Consider the following 15,421-nt stretch of genomic DNA (forward strand, 5'->3'; position numbering starts at 1 on the left):
CTTCTGCTGATAAAATTAACAACACTGCTATTTTTACTTCAACAAAATAAATATTGTGTTAGGTAACTCATTAATCAAACTACATTACTTTTAATGTGTTACTCCTTCAAAGATTGTTCTGCTGAACGTTCAGTTCATCAATATAAATTTTCTGAAATACTAAGATAGATTATATCAACCAGGAGAAGGAATACCACGATCACACAAGCATTTGCCTCATTAAATTGATCTTTGTGAACACTTTTACCTGTGGCTGCCGAAAGCCACATGCGCAGGTGAACAGAGTGCATCAGAAATGTACAGACTACAAAATCTATAACAGTAACCCAGTTAAAAGTTTACATGGCCCATACTGTAACTGGGCTATTTAAGTGTGCCTCTGTTAACCTGGATTCTCAGAGACTAATAACCCAATTTCTCTAACTGGAGACAATTCATCAAGGCTGGATGAGAAAACCCCCTCCCCGAGTACATAATATCACCGACCCTAGTGGTGGGATCAAAATTAGCAGAAAGCTTGCATATATATTTAAACACAAAACACACATGTAGAAGGGAACTGGAAATGTGTCACTGTCTTAAAGTGAAATGTTTTTTTTTGTATGGACATGTATGTGACCTATGTGATGCAAACAGGAAGGAGTAAAGAATTCATATTCTTTAGTGTTGTGCTTATTTGGTAGCAGCGGCAGTGAATAAGCATAAGCGTCATAGGAAAAAAAAACAACAAACTGTACTTTCAGTTCAAGAGAGTTGAGTACCTGCTATCAAAAGTGTGTAAGCCTTAGTGAATTCAGGATGCCTGTTTGTCTGCAAAAAAATGTACTATTCTGATATTCAGTTCTATTAATATCATCTTTGGGGATCACAGTGACGCAGGTCACATTTTTTAGCCACAATAATTGGTCCAGCATAGTTGGCCCACATTTCCATAACCCTCAGGGACACTTAAAAGACCCATTACACCATTATAATCCACTCAAAACTAGTTCAGTTTCACCTTCCCCATTGACTTGAATCCTTTTTGCTGAGTTCAGCAAAGTCCCTAAACATTTATGCTGTTTCACCAAACTCGAGACAAAGCGAACTCAGCTGGGTTCACTCCTTACAACTGAACAGTTTAAATTATCTCCTGTACACTCTATTTAAACAGGGGTGGCCAGCTCCAATCCTAGAGGGCCGCAGTGGCTGCAGGTTTTTGTTCCAACCCAGTTGCTTCATTAAAAGCCAATCCTCACCAATAGCAGATCTTATTTAATTTCATGACTTGTTAGTGTCTTAACTCCACCATGTCAGTTAATTCTTAACTCATAGATTTTTTTTCCTTTCTACTGATACATGTGTCATCCAAATAATTTGAAGTCTAAAATGGATGAATAATTTTCAGTTCTTCCCTTTCTCATCAGTTTCCTTCTGAGTAGTTAATTAAACCAAATAGTAAATGATGAACACACATGGGTGGAAATGGAAACAAGTCAGATGTAGAACTGTTCGTTCCTTTGTCATTTGTATTTTCTTCCTAATAAGTTGATAAGTTTAAACAATGAATACAGCTGTTTAAGACTAAAATAAGCAATTAAGGGTTCAAAATCTTAACATGCAAGACAACTAAAATAAACCAGAAAAATGTCACTGGAACAGTAAGCGCTTCATCAGCAATGAATGGTTTCTCATGAAGCAATTGGGTTGGAACAAAGACTACAATAATATTTTAACAGGGATGTGAAAACTTTTCATATTCGTAGAAGAAACCCCCTAAGAAGACAAGAATAGTTCAATCAATCAGTCTTTATTCAGGCACCAGTGAGTACATGGATTAATGTGTTGCAAGGCAGAAGAGCAAAGTTCCCTTTTTTGGTCGTCTTTTTTTATATTTTCTCCGAATACCCTCACCCCCCCCCCCCCCCCCCCCTCCCCTTACTTACAAAAAAGCATAATATTATTTACCTAAGCATTTCATTCTATTACGAAAAATGGGCCAACTGTTTCTGTTTTGTGTATGTGTCAGGTGCACCCTAAAGAAGGAAAAGATCCTCTTTCCTTTGTCTTACAGATGCGTTCCTAAAGAGGAAATTGTCCTAGGTCAGCTTACTGCACCTTGCCTTATGACAGACGCCTGTATGAATAACCTGCCGTTATAGCAAAACAGCTCTATCAACTTTTAACCCTTAGTAGCTTGCAAGCAGTTCATTTTTCTTTCACATATTCATTGTATCTTATAAACCATCCAGCCATCCATCCACCCATTCATCCTCCAGTCTTACTGTTAGTATTATCATTATTTAGCTGATGCCTCTATCTAAGGCAGTTTCTAAAGTTAACCATAATGCATACAATGAACACTAAGTACATTCACGAGAAGCTGTGCCCATATCTGTATCACTGTGTGTGAGGCAGGAGCCAGACCTAGATGGGGTAGCAGTCCAATGAAGGACACACATACTGTAGCTTCAGTCTCCCGCAGAGCATCAGTTTAGTCTAAAATGCATGTCCTTGGGATGAGTAAGGAAAACTGACCTCACATTTGCGGATTTATCAATTAAATATAAATTAAGTCCAATTATACAATCCTAAAAGGAAAGAGTTTTGATTTTAAGAAAAACACTGTGTCATTCACCTGTTCCACTCATTACAGAAGCCAGTAAGGCCAAGGTACTATCTAAGAGTAGCAACCTAAATAAAGCCAAACTAAATGCTGCCTTCCTGGAGTCTCCATAAAAGTATTGTGTTTCAGTAAATGCTGATTAGGCCTACCATGAAAACTGACATGTAGAATGCATGTTCATTTGGAATAAACTTTTATAGTAGTAATTTAAAAAACACCTGTCCTGCAAATGACTTGGTGTATCTAATGTATTTGTTCAGGATGACATATGAAAATAAATCACTTACATATATATATATAAATATAATAAATGCTGAGGAAAATTAAATTTTCTGCCTCTCAAAAACTCTACTAGAAATGCATGCTTTTGATAATCCTACCAACACTGGATGATCATTTTACCTTCTCTGATTGTATTAAATGTCAAAGCCTTTTAAAACCCTTGTGTTAACCCGGTGTGATAAAGTAAACCTAGGTACTGTTTCGCATGCTCCTGAAAGCGTAACCAATTTCCAAATGGGTGTTTTTGAAGGTTACATATCATGATAAGTCACCAAAAATAAGTCTTTGGTTGAGATGTAACAGTAATGCATTTCTGTTGTGACTTTAAACTACTGACGCCTTCATTTTATTTACGTGTATCTAATTAAAAAAGAAAAATCCAAGGAAATTAAAGAAATCTATTAAGAAGGTCACTAACAGCTTGGTGATAGGTATGAGTTCACTGGTATGATAAGTCAAGTGGAAACAAAGATCTTCATGGAGAAAGTCAAGAGAAATGATAGAATGAGTCTGCTTCTGTACTCACTTGTTTTTGATTGTCCCATATTTATTGCTATTTAATCTAATGAAACATTTAACTGAGAATCAACATTTACAATAAGATATTAAGAGGACTAAGAGAGGGGTCTTCTTATCTGTTAATTCTCAAACAATTATTATATGTTTATTAGAAGTAAGTTAAGCAAAACTGTTAAATGGCACATGCTATGAAGAATATGGAGAAAAGCAAGAAAGTGAAGGTGCTAAAGTTAACCATTATTGTGGTAATCAAGAATCAACTTAATATTGTATGCTAAATAAAATTTCTATATGAAGAACTCCATGAAGAATGAGGAGTGCCAGAGTGGGCCTACTCGTTGTCTACTTCTTTGAAATAATCTCAAGTTTTCTGGTGTTGTGACTCAAATGAATATACTAAAGAATGCTGTGAATAATATGAAGGATGTCGACAGAGTGAGCCTGCAGATCCATTGGTTGTTTGGTGGTAACTGCGCATTTATTGGTATTGTAAGGAAATTGAAACTTTTAAATGAATAACACTATGTAAAACAAGAAGATGAGGAGTAAAGTGGGTCTGCTTAGTCAGTCATTCCTTGAAAACACTCACAAGTTCACTAATTCTGTAAGGCAAAGGAAATGTTTTAACTGAAGAACATTTTGAAGGAAGTCAAAATAAACAACTGAGTGAACCAGATACCTACTGAATCTGGTTATAGTAATGAGTTTGATGATGTAGTATTATGGGATCCTGAGATGCAATTGACTTACAGTAGTAACCTTCCTAGTTGAGCAAGATAAATGGAAAAACCCAACAGCTCAAATGACTAATGGTGTTACTGACGACAAGGGTGTTTCTGTTAAATAAAAATGCTGCAAGGAACAACATGAAGAGTGACAGAGTGGTCCTACAACCTACTGAAGCTGGTTGTAATTCTGAATTTATTAATGTAGTAAGTCAAGTGAAAGAATGAAATTAGGAACTCTGTAAAGTCAAGAGGAGAAACAGAATGGTTCTGCTTATTTAGTGACTCTTTCTTTTTATAATAATCACAGCTTTACTAATTCTCTAAGTTAAGTAAAACCTTTACCTGAAGAATGATTTGATTAAACTCAGAAGAAATAATAGAGCGAGCCAGCTAGCTACTGACTCGTGGTGATAATTGTCAGTTTACTATTGTTGTTAGTTAAACTTTAACTGAAAATTGGCAAAATCTTTAGAATGATCTACTTATCAACAGATAATCTTATTTTAATAGTAAATCAAATGAACCCTTTAAGTGAAGAACACTATGAAAGATATCAAGAGAAATGATAGAGTGTCCTTGCATCTACTGATCTTTTGGTGATAAGTATGAGTTTAGAGGTGATATTCCGTCATTCAACTTAAATACAGCTCTAGATTTCAAACCTCCTTGTATTGAAGAGATGATATAACTGTTTCATGCTGACTGCTTTTAAAGGACCAGTTAATTGGTAATAAGTCTAAAAGCAATCATTGGGCTGAGTATTTTGGAAGCTGCTCAAGCTTCCCAAAGGGACATACATAAAACATTTATTGCTGCATGTAAATGAAATTTATTAGGTACACTGTTGCAGCGTAGACATGCTTCTCAATTTTTAATGCACACGCCACACTGCTTATAAACCCACTATTAAATAATAAAACATGACAGCAATATGCTTGCAGGCATCCAGAATACAGACCACGTTTTCAATGGAGTTGGCTGACAGTGCAGTGTTTTATTTCAATATGTATGAAAAACTAGAAAGTCCAAAAAAAAAAAGATTTCTAAATCTTTTTACTTCTTGTTGCTCCTTTAGGGACAGTGAAAAGTTAATCATCGGGGAAGATAATCCATTAATGATCACCATCAATGCCCAAAACCAAGGCGAAGGGGCCTATGAAGCTGAGTTATATGTGATAATCCCTCCAGAAGCAGACTACATTGGTGTGGAACGTAAAAATGAGGTAAATGGACTGGCTAAAGAGAGTGAATGAGAGAGAGAGAGCGAGAGAAAGCGAGATTGTTTTTAATTAAACATTTCAATAGAGCTCACATGCAGCTCTTTGAAGCAGGAGCTCACAAAGACAACAGGAATACCATTTGTCTTGTTCTCTGTTTCCCTTACACTTCTCGCCATTACAGCCTACTTTTATTACTGTTTTCTTTGGGGCTATACGATGACGATGTGACACAGATTACTTTTGCACCTTGGTTATTTGATGAGGCAGATCTAATTGAACAGAAGGGCTTTGGTCTCTTTCAAGAACACAATGATTTGTTACACTTTAAAAGGAGGGTGACTTGGCTCACAAACCTTTTCTGCAAATATTCCAATTTTACACGTTAAAGATTCTGTATTTAATTTAAGCATATTGAAAAATTCTTATGCTTTTTGCATTAATAATTTCATATTAAGAATATGTAGATAATGAACATGTTTACTGAAAATGTGGTTCCCCTGCTTTCTGTCAAGTTTTGATAAGTCTGCTGTGGATGATATGTTCGATATTTAAAGCAAGTTACCCTTTGAGTGAAAAACTGTGGGAATTTGTGTTTAGATAATATCCCGAAACATTCCACTTTTCTGGTTTTAACATTCTTTGTTTTAAGATTTGTGATTAATTTATCTCAACACTCTATTTTATACATTTTTTTCAATATTAATAGTTTCATACAGTGTTAAAAAAGATACCAGAGTAATGAGTACAAGACAATGCCAGAAGACAGTATCAGAGAAGATACAAAGTGAAAGCCACAGTGGCAGAATACATGGTAGGCATTCCTGGAGAGGACATCTTTAACAGAATAATGCATCTAATGGTAGCACATGCATTTGAGTGTGTTGTGCAGAAGTCGGATATCCAGTATCTTTTATTTATGATGGTTAGACGCACGATAGATGCAAGCCCAATTGTAATGACATTGTTCAAAGACTGCTTTCAATCAAATAACAAAGAAGGCAGGAGCAGTTTTTGGCCAAAGTCCTTGGCCTCGCATTGGAAGCTTCAAGTTTAACAAAACAGTTCAGTGTTTATAACTTCCACACATCTTCTAGGCGGTATGTGCCCTATTTAGCAGAGGGGGTCTCTTCAGCTCCAACAGATAAACTTTGGGTTCATCCTTTGAAGGGAATAAACTGAACTCCTTCTTTGGAGTGCTTCTTTTAAAGTATCTTGGGACTGGAAAGGCCAGTCCCCTCTTTTTATGCCCCAATTGGCCTAAACTATGCTTTGTGGATGTCTTACTACATTATGTGGTGTGACTGTTTTCAGATGCTTTCTTGAAAAGAAAGTAGACCGTGCTTTGTGACATCTGGCATTCCCAGTGTTATCCCTCATGATTTTCCCCATGCTCTCAACTCAGTCCCCATAAGAAAGATGAATGACAATATATTTTGAATATATAAGGACTGCTAAGATCTTACCTTGAACGCACATAAATATTATTCTCAGATTGTATTTTTTGTAAAACGTTCAAACGTTTTGCTAATTTAATTATATTACTAATAACTCAAAGGCATTTCAGTCCCTTTTTTTGAGTGTTCTGTTATTCTAAAAATGGTTTGCTTGGCAAAGCTCCTCATAACAATGGTAATTAAAAGCAGGGAATTATGAGTGTTAACCTTGCATTATCATCCATCCATTTTGTTTACCTCTTTCTTTCATACAATTGCTTTGACAAGAAAGAGCACTACATGGGACCGACTGTATCTTGGGACAAAACCATCTTCAGTATATGGTCAATATAGAGTCATCAACCAAGACTACCTTGTGATGCTGGAGGAAATTGGAGTACAGTACTCAAAAAGTACAGACACAAACAGAGGAAAAATGTGCAAAACACATGCAGACAATGAGCTGGCCAGCCGGCCTGACTAAAGATGTAAAAAGACAAAGAAGAGCTGTGAATACTTGATAATCCAACAGTCCAATATCATACAACCTAACAAATGTATAATATTGAACTAGAAAAATGTACAACAAAGCACCCAGAAGAAATCTCAACAAAGTGATGAGTGTGTAAAGATTTCTACTTATAAGGTGACCAATGAGACCATTGTTTCATAGGCTTTCATAAAATCAGGTTCAAGTGCAGGTTCACTTTTACATATGAAGATAGATAGATAGATAGATAGATAGATAGATAGATAGATAGATAGATAGATAGATAGATAGATAGATAGATAGATACATACATACATACTTTATTAATCCCAAGGGGAAATTCACATACTCCAGCAGCAGTATACTGATACAAAAAACAATATTAAATTAAAGAGTAATAAAAATGCAGGTAAAAACAGACAATAACTTTGAATAATGTTAACGTTTACCCCCCAGGGTGGAATTAAAGAGTCGCATAGTTTGGGGGAGGAACGATCTCCTCAGTCTGTCAGTGGAACAGGACAGTGACAGCAGTCTGTTGCTGAAGCTGCTCTTCTGTCTGGAGATGACACTGTTTAGTGGATGCATTGGATTCTCCATGATTGACAGGAGCCTGCTGAGCGCCCGTCTCTCTGCCACGGATGTCAAACTGTCCAGCTCCGTGCCTACAATAGAGCCTGCCTTCCTCACTAGTTTGTTCAGGCGTGAGGCGTCCTTCTTCTTAATGCTGCCTCCCCAGCACACCACTGCGTAGAAGGGAGCACTCGCCACAACCATCTGATAGAACATCTGCAGCATCTTATTGCAGATGTTGAAAGACGCCAGTCTTCTAAGGAAGTATAGCCAGCTCTGTCCTCTCTTGCACAGAGAATCAGTATTGTCAGTACTTTCCGGAGTACAGTCCCCTGCGGCGCTCTTGTGTTGCTGACCACAATGTCAGACCTGCAGTTCCCGAGGTGCACATTCTGAGGTCTGTTTGTAAGATAGTCCACGATCCATGCCACCAGGTATGAATCTACTCCCATCTCTGTCAGCTTGTCCCTAAGGAGCAGAGGTTGGATGGCGTTAAAGGCGCTAGAGAAGTCCAGAAACATAATTCTTACAGCACCACTGCCTCTGTCCAAGTGGGAGAGTGATCGGTGTAGCATATAGATGATGGCATCCTCCGCTCCCACCTTCTCCTGGTATGTGAACTGCAGGGGGTCGAGGACATGGTGTACTTGTGGCCTTAGGTGGTGAAGCAGCAGCCGCTCCATGGTCTTCATCACATGTGACGTCAGAGCGACAGGCCGGAAATCGTTCAGCTCACTAGGACGTGATACCTTTGGGACTGGGGTGATACAAGATGTTTTCCAAAGCCTCTCCCCTGTTCCAGGCTCAGGTTGAAGATGCGCTGAATATCACAGGGACATTGGAATTTCTATTTTCTCTCACTCATTTTGTAAATAAAAAAATATACATTTCTGCAGTTCAGTCCTACTGTAGCAAAACCACCTTATGAAAAGATATAAAGGCATAAAAGTGTACTTTGGAAATACATGAAGAAGTAGCAGATATGGAAACAGACTGGCATTTACCCTTTTGTTGTTTATTACACCATAATTAATATTTTTTTGTTTCCACTCACTTTGGAGTGTGCAGTAAAAGCCATTTGCTCTTGATTGTCAGATTCTACACATAAGGATTTTCTTTCCTTTGGTTTCCAGTTTTCGAGTCTCCTGGACTTTGCAGTATAAAAAGGTACTAAGTCTGAGTTTTGTGTGAAGAGAAGTGCCATATTTTGATTACCCGACTCTGATTTTCCCATTACAAAGCCATGAAGACCACAGTCCCGGAGCCAGTCCTGAAGGAGACATTGTGTTGTCAAATGGGACACTCACACACAAACACACACACACACGCACACATACACCCGTATTTGAACTAGGCCTATACTGCTTCCTGCTCTTTGGGCTGTGGAAGAGAACTAGCATACATTGGGAAAACATACACAAACACAGAGAGAATAGACTGTACGGCACTTGTGGCAGAGCCCAAGTCATTGAGACTGTGAAACAGCAGTGTTATCAGTGTACTGCACAACCACTACCCATGAAGAGAACCTTTTTAAAGTAAATAATAGCTGGATTAATATAAAATCTCAATTTGTTTGCAAATAGCCTTTTTCATTCAGCATCAGTGTAGTATCACTATCCACATGGCATCAGATGTTGTTAAAGGTTGCTGCTGTTGAGATAAAAGAGGGGCCCTCGCTTCGAACCAAACACGCCAGGGTCTGTCCTTTACACAGATGGCTGACCTTTGTCAGGTGCCTGAAATTCTGCTTTTTACAGCTGCTGATGCTATCAAGAAGCCTTACAGAGGGAGTCAGCCAAGCGAAGGGCATTTCTCGGTTAATGCAAAATTCTTTTTTTTTTTTTTTTTGTCTTCTTAGGCCTTACGGCGTCTCAACTGTGAATACAGGATGGAAAATGTGACCAGAATGGTGGTTTGTGATCTGGGAAACCCCATGGTGGCTGCTACCAATGTAAGTCAAAACCCAGTGCATTTCTCTAGTTACAAGTTAATTCAATTCCAAGAGAGAAACTAATGGAAGGGATGACACTTATACTGCTGAGCATAAACAGGAAGGATAGATATGTTTCAACATAAAGGAAATGATTTGTGTAATTAGATAGGAGTTGAGCCGGAGCCTGCCATTGACTGATTGCGCAGTGTCCACAAATCGATATTCGGCCTTGTTTCTATAGGCTCGCTTGTTAAACATAAAAGAGCTAAGTGGTAGTCAGTCATTTCCAAATGGGAGATGGTGTTTGGAGATTTGATGTAAACTCTTGTGGTTGTTTCTTAAGTGGATAGCTCACTAGAGTGGGATGAGTGTAAAGATTGAAAGGAAACACTTGAATCAGCATGAACAATGCTTATTGGTCAAAGAGACTGTGTAATTCATTTACTTTCAGATCTCGTTAACACGTAATAATGATGAATACATTGAATGAAGCGGACTCAGCAACTACACAAATGGATGGATGAATGTGTATGTGTGTAGGCATGCATGCTCAAGACAGTGAAAGACTGCCCTCTTGCTTGAGGGATGGCCCTGCCTTTTGCCACCGTCTTTCTAGCATGTTCTCCAATAATTTATAACCCATTATGGCCCTGAAGACACATAACTGCAGTTCGTGGTACTTTTTTATGAACGCAAGACTCTTCAAAAAACATCTACTGTGTCAGACGTCCATTATCAAACCCGCTTAACCCATTTTAGGGTCAGAAGGCAGAAGTGAATTCATTGCTTCAGTTTGAGTATTGTGTGTAGAAGGTAGCGAAAGGTGGACACCTCATATTTCTATAATTTTCAGGAACCCCAAACAGAAACATTTGACAAATCAAACAGAGGGCACATTGGCTGGGTTGTACTGTCACAACTGTTTTGAATTTCCATTAGGTTTACCACTAACTGTTCCTCAACTGTGGAAGGAAAATATTCCGGTGTTGAAAGATCTAAAGCACAATATGATCTTGAAACCATTGCAGCAAAAATCATTCCTCTTATTTTAAAGATCAAAAAACAAATTTATGTCATAAAGATCAGAAAATAGAAGCAATTTCAGTGCACATCATCTCACAGTTTTACCAAATTAAAAAAGACATTTTCAACAAAATAACAGAAGCATGGCCACAAGTGTAATGACCTTAACTTTATGCATCATGTCACAATACAGACATCAAGTAGGAGTTCATGATGATGGCTGCCTCTGCCTTGGGCTATTTCAGGTATCGGGGCGGAAGGTGAGTGATTTGAGTGTCCTGAACTGTGAAAGCCGCTGACCTTTCAGGACATGATGTTTTATGAATAGGACTGATGCTGCTGCTGGCACCATTTTCAATAGCACAGCTCACAGTGTTGCTGTAATTTGTCATAACATGTCTTTTCGGAGAAACCATCTTTATCCAAGTGATATATGGTGGCTGTCCATCTGGATTGTTAAGCATTGCTTTTAACTTTGGTGACAAAAATACTAAAGCATAAATCAAGTAAGAGTGGTAAAGACAATGGGAGTATTTGATTGCTGAATTATATTTCCTCTGAAAGTTTTATTTTTGTTTGGTGAATAGAAGTCCATTCATTTATTGAAACAGTTTCTCCAGGGCTGGGTTTCACAGAAGCTAGAGCCTAACCCAGCAAGCACAGGGCACAAGGCAGGAACAGTTGCTGGACAGGGCATCTGCCCACTGTAGGGTGAACAGACACACACACACTCACACATACTTACACTTACACTTATCAGGGGCCAATTTAACAGTGTCACATCACCTAACCTGCATATCTTTGGAATATGGAAGGCAACCAGAGGGCCAGGAGCAAACTCACATGGACACAGGGAGAACATGCAAACTCCACACAGGAGCAGTCAAAATATGAACCCCGGTCTCCTTGTTGTGAGGTATTAGTGTTACCACTGTGCCATCGTGTCATCCCATGATGGGTAAATATGTAAAAACAGATTTGACACAGGGTCTCAGGGCCCTAACTGACATTTTCCACAATATCTTTTGAAATTCAATGTCTATTTTATTTTTTTCTGTTCAGTACAAAATATTCTACAACATAAACTCTACATGCATAGTTTTACACCATTATGAAAATATATTTAACTGTACAGGTCAAGGTTGGTAAACTATACTGTTTGAAGCTGATTATGTAAACTTCATTTATTTTTAATTACAATGTACAAAGACTATTTAACAAATACACCTTTAGAAAGAAAATGATCACTTAATTTGTGTTGCTAAAGAGTAGTTACCCCAACCCCAACTTCTCTAGCTGGGACCAGTACGATGATGATGTTAGCTGTTGCCCTACACCTTCTGTTCCAGTACCCAATAAGCAGATAACTCTAAAAAGTATTCCCTTTATGTAGTGCCAGTCCACCATGTGTCTTGGGTGCTTTAAGTGGTTGGGTGCTTCTCTTCTCTTCTTATATGTATTGGGTATATAAAAAGAACTCACTCCTTCTAGTATGGACACATTTCAGAAATGATAATATTTATTCCTCATCTTAATTTTTCTGAAAAGATATTTTCTATACTAGCAACAATTGCTGAGTGTCAGTCAGTCAGTCATTCTCCAACCCGTTATATCCTAACACAGGGTCACGGGGGTCTGCTGGAACCAATCCCAGCCAACACAGGGCGTAAGGCAGGAACAAACCCTGGGCAGGGTGCCAGCCCACTGCAGGGCACACACACACACACACACATCCACATACCAAGCACACACTAGTGACAATTTAGGATCGCCAATGCACCTAACCTGCATGTCTTTGGACTATGGGAGGAAACCCACGCAGACACGGGGAGGACATGCAAACTCCACGCAGGGGGGACCCAGGAAGCGAACCCAGGTCTCCTTACTGCGAGGAAGCGGTGCTACCACTGCGCCACCGTGCCCCCCATTGTTGAGTGTTACACAACATAATGTCTTTTCCTGAGTGAAAAACATTTTCTCTGACAGAGTTGTCAAGTATAATTATGTATACTGGAGAGGGGGATTTCCCATGTTTACGGCCATAAAGTGTGTTGAGGACAGTTGGCTAATGTTCCCTCATTTGTTTAAAGAACTCATTCAAAAAGAAATGTTATAATTAAAATACAGGTTCAGTAAGACAAGGTAAAAAAAAAAGAAAGATAAAATCCATCCTCATTAAAATTTCACTAACCTAAGAATCAGATGTAGTGCATTGCTTTAATATTGTCATCCACACCTTTGGAACCAAATTTACTACAAAGTACATGACTCCAGTTCCCATATTAAAGTTTTTTTCAACACATTAGAATAGTTTGGAATATCAGCAGTTTGTGTATGTCATCATTTCTAGCTGTAAGATACTCATCTGTATTGACGTAGTCGCGTAAACCAACAAAACAAGCACCGGTTACTGGCAGTATCATTTTCCTTTTGTGTTTTTGTTCACGCAGGGCTGATGCTGTGCTCTTCACTCCTAGCCTTTCCATTCTAGTTACCAAGTGTCTTGCTTGTTAACACTTGACTGTGCATCTCATTGTGTTGATTTTCTGACAAGTAACAATGATGGTGGTCAAGGCAGCATTCACCAATATAAACACCAAAATTGTTATCAGGATAATGCTTCTTGAGATTTGACTTAGGTTAATTCCTATTTAACAGCAACAACATTTATGTCTTGAAAAATGAATTCAGATAGTGGGCTACTGTAAAAGAGAAAATGCCTGATTCTTGACAAGCTCTAAGTCCAAATTATGTCTTTATATATAAGCAACCACTGTAAAAAGAAAACACAAATAATAGCCTAAAAAGATTTGTGGTCCAAAGTATAATTTCATTTTATTTGCTGTTGACTACTGGAAAAATAAATAATCGTTAAACTAACCCGTTAGTCTGAGAAGGGTAGAGGTGTACAAAAGTGCAGGTGTAAATAAGATATGCATTTTGACCAACACAATGAGGATTCAGCTTACTTAAAAGGTGTATATAATGGTTTTTTTTGTATGAGAATTTTATTTTTTGCAATATGTAAAGTATACTAATTGCCATTTCATAAGTTACCAGTAATATAAGCTAAATCTTTGCTTTCAATAATGTAGCGTCTGCTGACAATAAATTGGACTAGTGTTTTACTTTTAAATCAAAATGAATAAATTATAAGACAACAAATCAATATTAAGTACTTTAAAATGAAATCTATCAATAACTTGTGGCACTGATTTAAAATGGTTGAAAAAATAAAATGCATTTTGTACTTATTATTCCGCGGCATCTTCGTAGATGTCAAAATTGAATTCCGCCCACCCATTCCAAATGACTGTTTATTTAACTTGGGCTGATTATTTGTGTTTCTCAGTTTGAGTGTACTTTAAGTTCCACCACAGGATATGACTGAGGCCCTCATTCCTGTGCATCAGTAAAGCTTGACTGTAAATTGTGCCTGTTCTGTGCTTGATTGTAATGGACACAGATATGTGCATTACAGGACAAAGTGCAGAGAAAATGTTAGTTCACCCAGCCAGAAGAATGCTGCATTTCATTTTCAATAAAAGAATGGGACTGGCAAAAAAAATGCCATAAAACAAACATTAAGGACCCTTTTGGAATTCACCTTGTTATATCGAGTCTATGAACGTGGACAGCATGTTATTCACTGAGACAGGATCCTCACAGAGGCCTCGAGCCTTGCCAACGCTACACAAATGCTTGCCATGGTACTGTAGGCCTTTATTTATAGCCCATTTTAGGGAAGACTCTGATTGGCTGTGCTTTCAAAATGTTGCTTTACCTGGCCATACTCATAGCACCATAAGCCTCCAAACGAAACTATGCAGTGGTCTGTTCATTCAGCAAATCTCATTTTTGGTTGGGTGAATTAAGCATAGTCAGTGATAATGAACGTACGGTAAAACTGCTATAGACTTATTATGTGACACTGAAAATAATCTCATAATATGAGAGAGCACTGCTGTAGATCAAACTATAATATTTTTCCCGCAGCAATTACAGCTTACAACATTCCATATTTGTGGCAACCAGTGAAAAAATATATCTGTCCATTTATTATTGAACCACATATCCTAATTCGGGGTCACTAGATAGAAATATATTCAGTATAATCAAACAACAATAAAGTTTGGCCAGAGTTCCTCAAAATATTAAAGCAAAACAATATAACACAGCAAAAATTATTTAAAGTGAGCAAATGAAAAGTATTTAAATGAATGAAAAGAACTGAAATAAGTCAAAACACAATGGAGAAAATTCTATGAAATTAGTCAGAAACAGACACTGAAGCTCAGATGTCAGAAGTGTTTGTACAGAAAGTGATGCCAGAAAGGATGTGTGACTTGAAATCCACATCTATGCGATAGCATAACTGATGAAGCATAACAATTGTCTTTAGTATAATCATATACAAATATGCAAAACCTATTATGACTCAAAATTATGTAATAAGCAACATATTCACAGAGAAAGTCTATAATATTGGAAAGTGTCTTTCAAAAAATGAAGCAACGTCCTGGAAAATGAAGAAGTCCAAAGCGCTCCAGTGTGAGAAAAGGCAACTGCAATCATAAAACTACCAGCATGTTTTGGTACCCACTGTCCCATC

General features: G+C 37.8%; 1 protein-coding gene across 1 annotated transcript in view; it reads left to right on the top strand.

Moving 5' to 3' along the window:
• The window catches only part of itga8 (integrin, alpha 8), a 250,776-nt gene that overhangs the window by 138,436 nt on the left and 96,919 nt on the right, over positions 1-15,421 (top strand). The window contains exons 20-21 of the mRNA XM_028817120.2: positions 5,210-5,357; positions 9,712-9,804. Coding sequence (XP_028672953.2) covers positions 5,210-5,357; positions 9,712-9,804 — 241 coding nt within the window. The remainder of the gene's footprint in view (positions 1-5,209; positions 5,358-9,711; positions 9,805-15,421) is intronic.

Source organism: Erpetoichthys calabaricus, chromosome 13 (assembly GCF_900747795.2).
Source record: "Erpetoichthys calabaricus chromosome 13, fErpCal1.3, whole genome shotgun sequence".
Classification (NCBI taxonomy): domain Eukaryota; kingdom Metazoa; phylum Chordata; class Cladistia; order Polypteriformes; family Polypteridae; genus Erpetoichthys; species Erpetoichthys calabaricus.